The 16,024-nt window shown below is 48.0% G+C and overlaps 1 protein-coding gene across 1 annotated transcript in view; it reads right to left on the bottom strand.

Annotated features, from left to right (window-relative positions):
- Window positions 1-3,060: 3,060 nt before the first annotated feature.
- The window catches only part of LOC140407866 (uncharacterized), a 53,002-nt gene continuing 40,038 nt past the window's right edge, over window positions 3,061-16,024 (bottom strand). The window contains exons 6-8 of the mRNA XM_072495087.1: window positions 14,157-14,236; window positions 12,483-12,552; window positions 3,061-3,270 (exon numbers count right to left, since the gene is read on the bottom strand). Coding sequence (XP_072351188.1) covers window positions 3,253-3,270; window positions 12,483-12,552; window positions 14,157-14,236 — 168 coding nt within the window. The 3' untranslated portion in view covers window positions 3,061-3,252. The remainder of the gene's footprint in view (window positions 3,271-12,482; window positions 12,553-14,156; window positions 14,237-16,024) is intronic.

Here is a 16,024-nt window from a genome sequence, read left to right as displayed (position 1 = left end):
TTCAGTGGAGGGCTTCAAAACAAGATGGGGATGTTTGTGGCTGTGTTTGAGGAGACATTCATAGCGGGAGGAGGAGGTGTGAAAAGGGAAAAATTTGTACAAACTGTACAGTTAAGTGTTGGGAGTTTTGTTTCCCGATTTGCTAATGTATTGTAACCTTTTGTATAAGTCATAGAAGTCATAGAATTTACAGTGCAGAAGGAGGCCATTTGGCCCATCGAGCCTGCACCGGCCCCTGAAAGAGCACCTCCACCCCATCCGCGCACCCTGACCTAACCTTTGGACACTAAGGGCAATTTAGCGTGACCAATCAACCTAACCCGCACATCTTTGGACTGTGGGAGGAAACCGGAGCACCCGGAGGAAACCCACACAGACACGATGGGAACTTGCAGACTCCGCAAAGACAGTGACCCAAGTCGGGAATCGAACCGGGGTCCCTGGTTCTGTGAAGCAACAGTGCTAGCCACTGTGCTACCGTGCTGTTAGTTTGGAATAAAATACATTGTACAAGGGCTGGGCAGGGTTGATGGAGGAGTGCCCTGGATTGATACACAGATGAATCTGGACTGTGCTAAGCGAAGGTGCCAATCCACCCATAACAAAATATTGCAATAAAGGGGAAGATAAATATCAATATATGCCAATATAGCACTTCCTGGATTTTGTCTCCTGCTTAAAATGTTAACCCATTGTAGACTGAGTGGTCACATGAGAACGTGATGATACGGCATCATTAGAGGTCATGGGGTGGGAGCATGGGAGTTATTCCCAGGATCTCGAGCAGAGCACAAGTACTGTATAGAGTTGATGAGTTTAGGAATAAACTATCTGAAAGTGAAATGAAATGAAATGAAAATCGCTTATTGTCACAAGTAAGCTTCAATGAAGTTACTGTGAAAAGCCCCTAGTCGCCACATTCTTGCGCCTGTTCAGGGAGGCTGTTTTTGTTGTGAGTCATTGATGTCAGTGACTTAAGGAACCTACAACATTCCACATCTATGTTCAATCTTCTTGTATACAAACCTCTTCCCTGGGACAATATAACCGCCCAAGTTCTTTAGTGAAGAGTGAACATTTACTGGAGTGATGGAGAATTCAGAAATCAGCATCGACAGACCAATTGTGAACAGGACTGTTTCTCAGTGTCTGCTAAATAAATGAGTTACATTTAAAGGTACGTATAAAAATAAATGAAACGTGGGGGCCAGGAGGACACTGTTTGGTTACTCATTATCCATGATTGTATTTCCTTGCAGAGTTTGTGCTTTCCAGAGTGAGGAATATCAAAGGTAGGAGATAGGAAACCTTTGACCATATTGGCCAGAATTCTCCAGCCATTGGGATTCTCTTTTCCCATCAGCAGCGCACCCCCACCCACGGGTTTCCCGATGGCGAGGGGTGGCTTCAATGGGAATTCCCATTGACAGGCAGTGGGAGTTGAGAATCCTGCCGGCAGCGAACTGCGAGCCGCTGAGACACACGGCTGGGGAACCGGAGAATTCAGCCAATTGTGTCCACTGTCAAAATCATACTCCCAAGACAAGTAGAAAGAAACAGCACAAGGCAGTTGGAGACTAATGTTTCCTCTACCCTGTCCTATCAAATGTCTCTTGAGCCAAGAATAACAAAATTAGATGCAGTGTAAAGCTTCATCATAGAATTTACAGTGCAGAAGGAGGCCATTTGGCCCATCGAGTCTGCACCAGCTCTTTGAAAGAGCACCCTACCCAAGCCCACACCTGCACCCTATCCCCATAACCCAGAAACCCCACCCAACACTAAGTGCAATTTTGGACACTAAGGGCAATTTAGCATGGCCAATCCACCTAACCTGCACATCTTTGGACTGTGGGAGGAAACCGGAGCATCCGGAGGAAACCCACGCACACACGGGGAGGATGTGCAGACTCCGCACAGACAGTGGCCCAAGCCGGGAATCGGACCTGGGACCCTGGAGCTGTGAAGCAATTGTGCTAACCACTGTGCTACCGTGCTGCCCCACTTCCTTCACTTTTCACTATGTAATATAACCTCTTATCTTCTAACCCAGAGCGTTATTTCTGTTTCTCACAACAGTGGCTTTACAGACATAAAATCAACCCCCCCCCCCCCCCGCCCCAGTTGCTGCTGCTGCTGACATTTTATCGCTCCCCTAGAAAGTCAAGGAAAGGTTGCTGCCGCCGGGAAAACCCTAGCAAGGACCTTCTCAAGGCAAACTTTATTCGCTCCAGGCTGAGGAACCCAGCCATATCACTGACCCAGGTCTCCACGCTCGGGGGTTTCGAGTCCCTTCACATTAAGATCCGTCTCCGGGCTACCAGGGAGGCAAAGGCCAGAACGTCGGCCTCTTTCGCTTCCTGCACTCCCGGATCCTCCGACACCCCAAATATCGCTATTGTTGGACTCGGCTTCACCCACGTGTCCAAAATCCTGGACGTAGCCCTCGCAAAGCCCTGCCAGAATTCTTTAAGCGCCGGGCATGCCCAAACCATATGGAGATAGATTACACTTTCAATGGGAGCTCAACGTTTTGGTAAAACTCCCATTAAAATAGCAGGAAAGATTTTATGTTGAGCACATTAGATACTTTTGCAATCTGACAGTAATTTCTATCCTTCAGTCAGCAAAATAGTCAATAACAATTTTTAAAAGTACCCAATTCTTTTTTTTCCAATTAAGGGGCAATTTAGCGTGGCCAATCCACCTACACTGCAGATCTTTGGGTTGTGAGGATGAAACCCACGCAGACATGGGGAGAATGTGCAAACTCCACACAGACAGTGACCAGTGGCAGGGATCGAGCCCTGTTCCTCTGCGCCATGAGACTGCGGTGCTAACCACTGTGCCGCCATGCTGCCCCAATAGTCGATACGTATAAAAAAAACTGGTTAACCCAAGATATTTTCCTCAAACCAGTTTTGAGGTGTGGAACAGTAAAATATCCTACATTAAATCTTCGATATTTAGGGCTTATTTTGATTACTTAATTCTATAAATTCTAACTTTATATGAGAAGGAATGACACTTCTGCAGTATGAGGGATTTTAATTCCTTCTTTCTTTTGTTCATTTTCTCAATAAATATATTTTTTATAATTGATTCTTCTAGCACATAGACATAATATTCCTTGGAACAGTTGCACACATGAATGTACAGTTCATTCGTTCAGCAATGTATTAATCAGCTTGGCCAACATAACTTCAAAGAACATCTTTATATACAGGGTCCAGCGAATGTCAGACATTGTCTTCACCCCCAGCAGGCTACCTATGCAGGAATGAGACAGAAATTGGAGTCCGTTTACAGTTAAAATATTCAGTGCAAAGGCTAATGTGTGCAGAGAATTGAAATTATAGCTGAGACAAGTCATATCAAAGATAATGAGTTATTTAGCACAATATTTCTTTTTTTAATAAACATTTTATTGAGGTATTTTTGGTATTATAACAACACAATAAACAATGTACATGAAACTATAAACATTGTGCAAAAGCCGTCTCCCTTCCTTACAGGTCCCACCTTTATTAACCCCCTACTCTAAGCTAAACTAACCATTCCCCTTCTGCTGACGATTAATTTTCCGCGAAGAAGTCGACGAACGGTTGCCACCTCCGGGTGAACCCTAACAGTGACCTTCTCAAGGCGAACTTGATTTTCTCCAAACAGAGAAAGCTAGCCATGTCCGATAGCCAGGTCTCCGACTTCGGAGTCGATTTCGGCGGGAGAATCAGCTGGTGAGTCAGTTTCAGCTGGAGCAGTGCGGAAGTGGCTGCTGGGAGGTAAGTCTGTCCTTTAAAAGCACTTGTCTTTGCAGGGGCAGGCCAGTCGATTTCGGCGGGAGTGGAGCTGGCTGGTTAGTCAATTTCAGCAGGAGCTGAGAATTTTTCTTTTTTTTTAAATTAGTTTTTTAGGCGGGAACAGGAAGTCGACCCGCGGACGTCTGGGAAGACCCTCACCAATAAATTCTGGTGGAGAGGAAACCCGAGACACTACACGTGTAGTGTCTCCCACCCGCCCTCCTCCTCTAACCTAATAATAAAACCCATTGGTCTGAGGTAAGTACCATATTTTATTATATTATTATTATTTTTTATAAAAATTTAATTTAGTTGTTAGCCAGATCTTGGTAGAAAGTTAGAGGAATGGCAGGGAAGGGAGTGCAATGTTCCTCCTGCAGGATGTTTGAGGTGAGGGATGCAGTTAGTGTCCCTGCTGATTTTACCTGCAGGAAGTGCTGCCATCTCCAGCTCCTCCAAGACCGAGTTAGGGAACTGGAGCTGGAGTTGGAAGAACTTCGGATCATTCGGGAGGCAGAAGGGGTCATAGATAGCAGCTTCAGGGAATTAGTTACACCAAAGATTGGAGATAGGTGGGTAACTGTAAGAGGGACTGGGAAAAAGCAGTCAGTGCAGGGATCCCCTGCGGTCGTTCCCCTGAGAAACAAGTATACCGCTTTGGATACTTGTGGGGGGGACGACTTACCAGGGGTAAGCCATGGGGTACGGGCCTCTGGCACGGAGTCTGTCCCTGTTGCTCAGAAGGGAAGGGGGGAGAGGAGCAGAGCATTAGTAATTGGGGACTCGATAGTCAGGGGCACAGATAGGAGATTTTGTGGGAGCGTGAGAGACTCACGTTTGGTATGTTGCCTCCCAGGTGCAAGGGTACGTGATGTCTCGGATCGTGTTTTCCGGGTCCTTAGGGGGGAGGGGGAGCAGCCCCAAGTCGTGGTCCACATTGGCACTAACGACATAGGTAGGAAAGGGGACAAGGATGTCAGGCAGGCTTTCAGGGAGCTAGGATGGAAGCTCAGAACTAGAACAAACAGAGTTGTTATCTCTGGGTTGTTGCCCGTGCCACGTGATAGTGAGATGAGGAATAGGGAGAGAGAGCATTTAAACACGTGGCTACAGGGATGGTGCAGGCGGGAGGGATTCAGATTTCTGGATAACTGGGGCTCTTTCTGGGGAAGGTGGGACCTCTACAGACAGGATGGTCTACATCTGAACCTGAGGGGCACAAATATCCTGGGGGGGAGATTTGTTAGTGCTCTTTGGGGGGGTTTAAACTAATGCAGCAGGGGCATGGGAACCTGGATTGTAGTTTTAGGGTAAGGGAGAATGAGAGTATAGAGGTCAGGAGCACAGATTTGACGTCGCAGGAGGGGGCCAGTGTTCAGGTAGGTGGTTTGAAGTGTGTCTACTTCAATGCCAGGAGTATACGAAACAAGGTAGGGGAACTGGCAGCATGGGTTGGTACCTGGGACTTCGATGTTGTGGCCATTTCGGAGACATGGATAGAGCAGGGACAGGAATGGATGTTGCAGGTTCCGGGGTTTAGGTGTTTTAGTAAGCTCAGAGAAGGAGGCAAAAGAGGGGGAGGTGTGGCGCTGCTAGTCAAGAGCAGTATTACGGTGGCGGAGAGGATGCTAGATGAGGACTCTTCTTCCGAGGTAGTATGGGCTGAAGTTAGAAACAGGAAAGGAGAGGTCACCCTGTTGGGAGTTTTTTATAGGCCTCCTAATAGTTCTAGGGATGTAGAGGAAAGGATGGCGAGGATGATCCTGGATAAGAGCGAAAGTAACAGGGTAGTTATTATGGGAGACTTTAACTTTCCAAATATTGACTGGAAAAGATATAGTTCGAGTACAATAGATGGGTCATTTTTTGTACAGTGTGTGCAGGAGGGTTTCCTGAAACAATATGTTGACAGGCCAACAAGAGGCGAGGCCACGTTGGATTTGGTTTTGGGTAATGAACCAGGCCAGGTGTTGGATTTGGAGGTAGGAGAGCACTTTGGGGACAGTGACCACAATTCGGTGACGTTTACATTAATGATGGAAAGGGATAAGTATACACCGCAGGGCAAGAGTTATAGCTGGGCGAAGGGCAATTATGATGCCATTAGACGTGACTTGGGGGGGATAAGGTGGAGAAGTCGGCTGCAAGTGTTGGGCACACTGGATAAGTGGGGCTTGTTCAAGGATCAGCTACTGCGTGTTCTTGATAAGTATGTACCGGTCAGACAGGGAGGAAGGCGTCGAGCGAGGGAACCGTGGTTTACCAAGGAAGTGGAATCTCTTGTTAAGAGGAAGAAGGAGGCCTATGTGAAGATGAAGTGTGAAGTTTCGGTTGGGGCGATGGGTAGTTACAAGGTAGCGAGGAAGGATCTAAAGAGAGAGCTAAGACGAGCAAGGAGGGGACATGAGAAGTATTTGGCAGGAAGGATCAAGGAAAACCCAAAAGCTTTCTATAGGTATGTCAGGAATAAGCGAATGACTAGGGAAAGAGTAGGACCAGTCAAGGACAGGGATGGGAAATTGTGTGTGGAGTCTGAAGAGATAGGCGCGATACTAAATGAATATTTTTCATCAGTATTCACTCAGGAAAAAGATAATGTTGTGGAGGAGAATGCTGAGCCCCAGGCTAATAGAATAGATGGCATTGAGGTACGTAGGGAAGAGGTGTTGGCAATTCTGGACAGGCTGAAAATAGATAAGTCCCCGGGACCGGATGGGATTTATCCTAGGATTCTCTGGGAGGCCAGGGAAGAGATTGCTGGACCTTTGGCTTTGATTTTTATGTCATTATTGGCTACAGGAATAGTGCCAGAGGACTGGAGGACAGCAAATGTGGTCCCTTTGTTCAAAAAGGGGAGCAGAGACAACCCCGGCAACTATAGACCGGTGAGCCTCACGTCTGTAGTGGGTAAAGTCTTGGAGGGGATTATAAGAGACAAGATTTATAATCATCTAGATAGGAATAATATGATCAGGGATAGTCAGCATGGCTTTGTGAAGGGTAGGTCATGCCTCACAAACCTTATTGAGTTCTTTGAGAAGGTGACTGAACAGGTAGACGAGGGTAGAGCAGTTGATGTGGTGTATATGTATTTCAGCAAAGCGTTTGATAAGGTTCCCCACGGTAGGCTATTGCAAAAAATAAGGAGGCTGGGGATTGAGGGTGATTTAGAGATGTGGATCAGAAATTGGCTAGCTGAAAGAAGACAGAGGGTAGTGGTTGATGGGAAATGTTCAGAATGGAGTACAGTCACAAGTGGAATACCACAAGGATCTGTTCTGGGGCCGTTGCTGTTTGTCATTTTTATCAATGACCTAGAGGAAGGCGCAGAAGTAAATTTGCAGACGATACTAAAGTCGGTGGTGTTGTCGATAGTGTGGAAGGATGTAGCAGGTTACAGAGGGATATAGATAAGCTGCAGAGCTGGGCTGAGAGGTGGCAAATGGAGTTTAATGCAGAGAAGTGTGAGGTGATTCACTTTGGAAGGAATAACAGGAATGCGGAATATTTGGCTAATGGTAAAGTTCTTGAAAGTGTGGATGAGCAGAGGGATCTAGGTGTCCATGTACATAGATCCCTGAAAGTTGCCACCCAGGTTGATAGGGTTGTGAAGAAGGCCTATGGAGTGTTGACCTTTATTGGTAGAGGGATTGAGTTCCGGAGTCGGGAGGTCATGTTGCAGCTGTACAGAACTCTGGTACGGCCGCATTTGGAGTATTGCGTACAGTTCTGGTCACCGCATTATAGGAAGGACGCGGAGGCTTTGGAGCGGGTGCAGAGGAGATTTACCAGGATGTTGCCTGGTATGGAGGGAAAATCTTATGAGGAAAGGCTGATGGACTTGAGGTTGTTTTCGTTGGAGAGAAGAAGGTTAAGAGGAGACTTAATAGAGGCATACAAAATGATCAGGGGGTTGGATAGGGTGGACAGTGAGAGCCTTCTCCCGCGGATGGATATGGCTGGCACGAGGGGACATAACTTTAAACTGAGGGGTAATAGATATAGGACAGAGGCCAGAGGTAGGTTCTTTACGCAAAGAGTAGTGAGGCCGTGGAATGCCCTACCTGCTACAGTAGTGAACTCGCCAACATTGAGGGCATTTAAAAGTTTATTGGATAAACATATGGATGATAATGGCATAGTGTAGGTTAGATGGCTTTTGTTTCGGTGCAACATCGTGGGCCGAAGTGCCTGTACTGCGCTGTATTGTTCTATGTTCTATGTTCTATGTTCTATGTTCGGGGGCTTTGAGTTCCTCCAAGCTAATAGTATCCGTCTCCGGGCTACGAGGGAAGCAAAGGCTAGAACGTCTGCCTCTTTCTCCTCCTGGATTCCCGGGTCTTCACCCCGAAAATCACCACCTCTGGACTCAGCGCCACCCTTGTTTTTAACACCGTGGACATGACATCTGCAAACCCCAGCAAAAATCCCCTGAGCTTCGGACATGCCCAGAACATGTGGACGTGGTTCGCTGGTCCTCCCGCAAATTTTGCACACCTGTCTTCCACCTCAAAGAATCTGCTCATCCGGGCCACTGTCATGTGAGCCCGGTGAACGACCTTGAATTGTATCAGGCTGAGCCTGGCACATGTTGCGGACGCGTTGACTCTACTCAACGCGTCCGCCCATAGACCATCCTCTATCTCCCCTCCCAGATCATCCTCCCACTTGCGCTTCAGCTCCTCGGTCTGCGTCTCCTCTGACCCCATAAGTTCCTTGTAAATGTCAGAGACGCTCCCTTCTCCTACCCACCCTCTGGAAACTACTCTGTCCTGAATCCCCCTTAGCGGTAGGAGCGGGAAGGTTGACACCAGTTTACGGAGGAAGATACCTGAATTTGTTTCCCCTCGCCAACCCAAACTTTTCCTCCAGCGCCCTCATACTCGGAAAGCTCCCCTCTATAAACATATCCCCCATCCTCTCAATCCCTGCTCTCCGCCATATCTGGAACCCCCATTCATACTTCCCGGGGCAAACCGGTGATTATTACAGATTGGGGACCAGACCGATGCTCCCTCTGCTCCCACATGCCTCCTCCATTGCCCCCAGACCCTCAGGACCGCCACCACCACGGGGCTGGTGGAGTACCGTGCTGGCGGGAACGGCAGAGGCGCAGTTACCAACGCCCCCAAACTGGTGCCCTTGCACGAAGCTGCCTTCATACGCTTCCATGCCGACCCCTCCCCACCACCCACTTCCTGATCATGGCTATATTCGCCACCCAGTAATAGTCAGTAAAATTTGGCAGCGCCAGCCCGCCCTCTCCCCGACTCCGATCAAGCATTACCTTCCTTACTCGCGGGGTCTTGCCCGCCCAAACAAAGCCAGTGATCACTTTGTTGACTCGTTTAAAAAGGGACCTCAGAATAAAGATGGGGAGACATTGAAACACAAACAGGAATCTCGGGAGGACTGTCATCTTCATCGTCTGCACCCTCCCAGCCAATGACAACGGGAGCGCATCCCATCTCTGAAAATCGTCCTTCATTTGGCCTAGCCGGGCCAGATTTAATTTATGCAGCCGGCCCCATTCCCGCGTCACATGAATGCCTCGGTACCTAAAGCTTCCCCCTACTAATCTAAACGCCAGCTCCCCCAATCGCCTCTTCTGTCCCTCGCCTGGACCACAAACATCTCACTTTTCCCCATACTTAGCTTATACCCCAAAAACAGGCCAAAACCCCCTAGAATCCTCATGATTTCTTCCATCCCCTCTAATGGGTCCGATACATACAGAAACAGGTCGTCTGCATAGAGCGAGACTCTGTGCTCCACCCTCCCCCCGGACCAGCCCCTTCCAGCCCCTTGAGGCTCTCAGAGCAATTGCGAACGGCTCTATCGCTAGCGCGAACAACAGTGGGGAGAGGGGGCATCCCTGTCTCGTCCCCCGGGGCAGTCTAAAATAGTCCGATGTTGTCCTATTCGGCCGTACACTTGCCACAGGAGCCTGATACAGCCACCTGACCCAGTCAATAAAGTCCCGCCCAAATTCGAACCGTCCCAGTACTTCCCACAGATAATCCCATTCTACCCGATCAAAAGCCTTTTCTGCATCCATTGCGATCACTACCTCCACCTCCCTACCTTCCGGGGGCATCATGATCACATTTAATAACCTTCTTTTAGCACAATGTTATTGGCGATATCTCTTATTACTAACTCCCTTGAAGAAAAAAAATACTTGAAACAATGAATCCATAATACCCCTAAAGTGCAGAAAGAGGCCATTCAGCCCATCGAGCCTGCATTGACCCTCCGAAGGAGCACTACCCGGGCCCACACTCCGGCCCTATCCCTGGAACCCCGCGGATTGATCATGGCTAATCCACCTAACCTGTACATCTTTGGTTTTCGATGGCTATAATGTTCTGTGATACATTTCTTGGTTAACATTCTTTTTTCATCAGCTCAAGCATTTTTTTTAAAGAAACATTTTACGCTATTCATAGAGTCATAGAGCACAGAAAAGGCCCCTCTGCCCATCGCGTCTGCGCCAATCAAAAATAAGCACCTAACTATTCTAATCTCATTTTCCAGCACTTTGCCCATAACCTTGTATGCTCTGGCATCGCACGTGCGCATCTAAATACATCTTGAATGTTATAAGGGTTTCTATCTCCACCAACCTTTCAGGCAGTGAGTTCCAAACTCCCACCACCCTCTGGGTAAAAAAGCTTCTCCTCACATCCCCTCTAAGCCTCCTGCCCCTTACCTTAAATCTATGCCCCATTGATCCCTCCGCCGAGGGGAAAGGTTTCTTCCTGTCTACTCTATCTATGCTCCTCATAATTTTATACATCTCAAACATGGCCCCCCTCAGTCTCCACTGCTCCAAGGAAAACAATCAATGTCTATCCAATCTCTCTTCATAATGAAAACTCTCCAGCCCAGGTAACATCCTGGTATACCTCCTCTGGACCCTTTCCAGTGCTATCACATCCCTCCTAAAATCTGACCAGCCTGTCTATATCCTCCTTTAATTGAAGACTATCCTCTTCACTATTTCCCACCCTACAAATTTTTGTATCATTTGCAAACTCACTGATCAACCCTCCTACATTCATATCTAAATCATTTATATAAACCTGTAATTATTTATATTCGGTGCAATGGTACAAAGACTGAGGCTGGCAATTAATAGGTAGTGTAGGCTCATCCAGTACAATGGTGCAAGGATTGAGAATGCCTACTTACACATACTACAGGTTATCCAGTGTATGATACAAGGGCTGAAGCTAGTCATTGACAGGTAGTGTAGATTATAGCATCCTTGTGACCATGGCTCCCCCTTCTGGGAGCTGCAGATCATGGAAACTCAAATATATCATGGAAGAAAAGTTAGTGATCTAAAAAAATCTTAAGCAGATGGATATCCCAGTGGTTTGAAACTTTTCTTAGAGTACCCAATATTTTTTTCCAATTAAGGGGCAATTTAGTGTGGCCAATCCACCTACACTGCACATCTTTGGGTTGTGGGGGTGAGACCCATGCAGACACAGGGAGAATGTGCACACGGACAGTTACCAGGGCCTGGATCGAATCCGGGTCCTTGGCACCGTGAGGCAGCAATGCTCACCACTGCGCCACCGTGCCGCCCATATCCCAGTGTTTTTCAAGGGTAGGTTGATAGCTGTGTTTTCAATCTTTAACGGGACATGGGCATTGCTGGCAAAACATTTGTTGCCCATTATCCCAGAACTGAGTTCCTCGCTAGTCCATTTCAGGAGGCAGTTAAGAGTCAACCACATTGCTGTGGCTCAGGAGTCACATGTTGGGCAGACCAGGTAATGACAGCAGATCTCCTTCCCTAAAGGACATTGGTGAACCAGATGGGTTTTTACAAGGATCGATGATAGTTTCATGATCACCATTACTGGGGGGTGGCACGGTGGCACAGTGGTTAGCACTGCTGCCTCACAGCACCAGGACTGGGGTTCAATTCCAGCCTTGGGTGACTGTCTATGTGGAGTTTGCACGTTCTCCCTCATGTCAGCATGGATTTCCTCCCAGTGCTCCAGTTTTCGCCCACAGTCCAAAGGTGTGTAAGTAAGGTGGCTTGGTCATGTTAAGTTGCCCCTTAGTGCCAAAGGGGGGGGGGGATGGTTAAAGGGATAGGGCCAGGGAGTGGGCCTAGGTAGGTTTCTCTTTCAGATGGTCGGTGCAGATTCAATAGGTTGAATGGCCTCCTTTGGCATTGTAGGAATTCTGTGGCTTTATGGTTCGATTACTGAACCTACTTTTAATATTCCAGATTTATTAATTGAATTTAAATTCCACCAGCTGTCTACGGGTGGGATTTGGACCCATGCCCCCAGGCCTGGGTCTCTGGAGTACGAGTCTAGTGACATTACCAGTAGGCCCCCATCATCTGGAGATATGGAGTATATCATTATTCAAAAAGAGAGCATCCTCCAATGGTGAATGATTTTCCTTTCTTACCCACTACACTGCTATCCGTGTCTTCACTGAATTTCTACATGTGACTACAGAATCCATCTGCCCTTTAAAATTTGTTCTACTTCCAACTGTGTGAGGTTATGTTCTGATACAAACTACAGAGAAAGCCTGGCCTAGTATCCAGCCTTTTAATCTGTTCTTAGTCCATACACCAGAAAACCTGTGCTGTCAATCAGGTGATTAACTAGTTCAAAAGAAAATTATGCAGAATTCTATTGGACTCACTTTCACTTTCTTTTTGAATTTCTTGCTTCTCCTTTGGCACTTTGCCAGCTTGAAAATCCTGCAGCTGTTCCTTCAGAAAAGAGAACATTGAACTGTGAACGACAAAGCAGTCTGCTGCACATTAGACCACAAAGCTGCGATAGAGGGTGCAATCTAATGGAAAAGTTTCTAAGTGTCATTTCAGGTGGGTTTGGCTGGGAGTTTCTTTCTGGCTCTGTCGATGGGCTCCCCACCGCTATCTAATCACACTTAGTCACTTTTTTGGGCCTTGGGGAGTTTCTCACCGGGCTCGCCCACATTTTGTTCATCACTTGGGAGCTGAACCCGTTGGCTAGACAGGCTCCTCAGCGGTTGGGCCACCATTTTGGAAAGGGTGCCCCGATCTGTAAGTGAGCTGAAGAGTCCCCCCCCCCCCCACAAACATAGGCAATATACCTCCCCCCACCAAGTCAGGACACTCCGCTATCGGATCGATGAGGGCCCCCCTTTTAAGGCTTTTCCAGGCCCCCTTTCATGGGAGTGCCACCCTAGCACCTGGGCACACTGCACTGCCACCATGACACCCAGGCAGTCATCCTGCCAGCTGGGAAGTGCCACCCAGGCACTCTAGCAGTGAAAATGTGCCAGCCTGGCAGTGCCAAGCTACCTGGGTGCCAGAGGGAGAGCCAGGGTACCACCCTACTCTGCCTCTGACCACCCAGGGGCTTCCCATAGCCTGGGAGATCCTCCACGTTTGCATGGACCAGTACTCATCTGCATCCGGCTGGGATCTCCCTGATGAGGCCACTACATGCCGGGAGCCAGTTATATCCGGCGTCAGCACAATTTTTTTAAAATTCTGAGTACCCAATCATTTTTTTTCCAATTAAGGGGCAATTTAGCGTGGCCAATCCACCTAACCTGCACATCTTTGGGTTGTGGGGGTGAAACCCAGGCAGACATGAGGAGAATATACAAATTCCACACGGACAGTGACCCAGGGCCGGGATTTGAACCCTGATCCTCATTGTCGTAGGCAGCAGTGCTAACCACTGTGCCACGTGCCGCATTTTGGCATCAGCACAGTTAAGTGGGTTCTTAAACCCACCTAGTCATGTGACACCTTGCGGGATCTGCTTAGCTCACGTGAGGCGTAATGGCCATTGGAAAGCCTGGGTGAGGCCTCTCCTGGCATTTACTGCAAGTGTCATGCCTCTTGGGCGGTACGCTGCTGGTAGATCATGCCCCTCATCTCCCCTCTGCCTTTTGCCATAACTTAAATCTGTGCCCTCTGGTTAATGATGTGACTGCCAGTGGGAACAGTTTCTCTTTTCTTAGTGTGATAGCACGGCCCTTAGGGGGTGGGCTCCATGGACAACATGACCAGCTTGGGGTCAATCACGTGGGAGAGCAGGTGAATCCTGGCCAATGGGGCCTGTATGCAGGACCCTGGGCAGTGTGGACCAGGGAGCCGAAGTGTTCAGACCTGTTGTATAGTGTTATGTGCCTGTCACTTAACTGCCTTTGCTTTTCATCAATAAACCCCTTTGTCAACTATTGGAAGCCTCCTGTGTATGTCTTGAGCCACCACACTTACTCTTTCAAAACATTTTACAGGAGCAGCCAAATATTCATGGAGGATGCACCCTTGTCCATATGAATCGTATATGGAATCCATAAATCATCCATACTTACTTTTCTAGACACTTCTCTTCCTCCAAACCTTCTACTTCATTGACATGTACTTGTGAAAAATTCATTTCCATTTCTGAACCCTACATAAAGAAAGGACAAATTTCAATGACATTATTTCAAACATATTTCTTCTTCGACTTCTTCCTCTTCTGTGAAGAAATTGACACACTGGATTGAAGTCTGAACAGAGGCAGCCACTCTGCAGTGTCAGATCCAGGTGACCATTCTTCACAAAGGAGCTTGGACAGTGCTTGTGGGCTATTCATCAATTGAGCCCCTTTCTGTCATCCACACACATTTCTCGCAGAAGTTGCCAGATACCTTTGTTAATATTTACAGGTTCAAGTCTTGGCACTCAGGGTGATTGAAGCCTAATTTCCTCATACTGTGATTGGCTAACTCTGCACAGATCATCATCTCACAAGCAAAGGGCTTTGTTTAATTATTATGGGCACAACCTAACACCCACACTGTGCTGGAAAAGCAGCTTGCCATGGCGCAGTGTGGCCGTTGAAAGCCAGGAGACCCCATCCCGGGATCTACCCGGCTCGCCACGCCTCACGAGATTCAACGCAATCTCGGGAGACGTTGCGATATGAATCCTGCCCATATTTGACGGGATCACTTTTTAGTAAATCAGCATAGAGCGAGGCAGGGGTTAGGGGATCACGTGCCTCATTGGGTGGACATCGTTCTGGGGAAGGAGGTTGGGCAGAGACCGGGATGGAGAATGAATGTGAGGTTGTTGGGGGACGGTAATTTCTGTGAGAAGATCGAGAAGGTGATTGAGGAGTATATGGGTTTTAACTGTCCTGGGGAAGTATTGTAGGCAGTGGTATGGGAGGCTCTGAAGGCAGCAGTGAGGGGGCGGTGATATCATTTAAGGCCAAGGTGGATAAAGAGGAGTGGGAAGAGTGTTAAAGGCTGATAGAGATGTTGGAGGTGGACAGGAGGTAATCGGGGGATGCAGATCCAGTCCTTTTGGACAGAAGGAGGGAGCCCCAGGCTAGCTTTGATCGGTTGTCCACGGAGGCGGTGGTACGCAAACTGAGGCGGGCGAGAGGAGTGATTTATGAATATGGGGAGAAGGCGCATGCTGGCAGTCCATCTTCGGAGGGAGGCAGCGGCGATGGAAGCAGTCCCAGTGCAGGATAGGATGGGGAAATTGGTGGTGGCCCCAGACCAGGTTAATAGGTGTTTGAAATGAAAATGAAATGAAAATCTCTTATTGTCACAAGTAGGCTTCAAATGAAGTTACTGTGAAAAGCCCCTAGTCGCCACATTCCGGCGCCTGTTCAGGGAGGCTGTTACGGGTATCGAACCGTGCGGCTGGCCTGCTTTGGTCTTGAGGAATTCTGTGAAAATTTGTATAGGTCGGAGCCACCAGGGGAGGATCAGGGAATGCGGGAGTTCCGGGATTGGTGAAGGTACTGGCGACTAGATTGGATGGGTGCCTCCCGAAGATGATAGGGGAGGACCAGACAGGGTTTGTGAAACAAAGACAGCTACTTTAAAATATTATGATGTTATTGATGCACGATCAATGACCACTAAAGCGAGGTTGTAGTCCAACTGAAGGCTTTAATAAGCTAGATGTTTCCCCAGCAGCTCAGGTACAGAAAGAAGGCTGCTGGGGCAGCACGGGCTCTTATACCCCACCTTGCAGGGCGGAGCTACCATACAGCTTGACCAATGGGAAACATACAATATCTATCAATGGTGTTCCAGCATTACTATGTACCGTAATACCTCTACACAGACTACCACATTCACCCCCTGTTAAAAAAAGAGTCCGGCGGGGGTGGTGGCTTGGTATTACAACATGGTAACGTGGTAGAAGTTATAGTTATGGAGGTACCGTAATACCT

The sequence above is a fragment of the Scyliorhinus torazame genome, chromosome 2, assembly GCF_047496885.1.
Source record: "Scyliorhinus torazame isolate Kashiwa2021f chromosome 2, sScyTor2.1, whole genome shotgun sequence".
NCBI classification, from domain to species: Eukaryota; Metazoa; Chordata; class Chondrichthyes; order Carcharhiniformes; family Scyliorhinidae; genus Scyliorhinus; species Scyliorhinus torazame.
The sequence above is the reverse complement of the archived record's forward strand: the minus strand, read 5'-3'. Positions and strand labels throughout refer to the sequence as shown.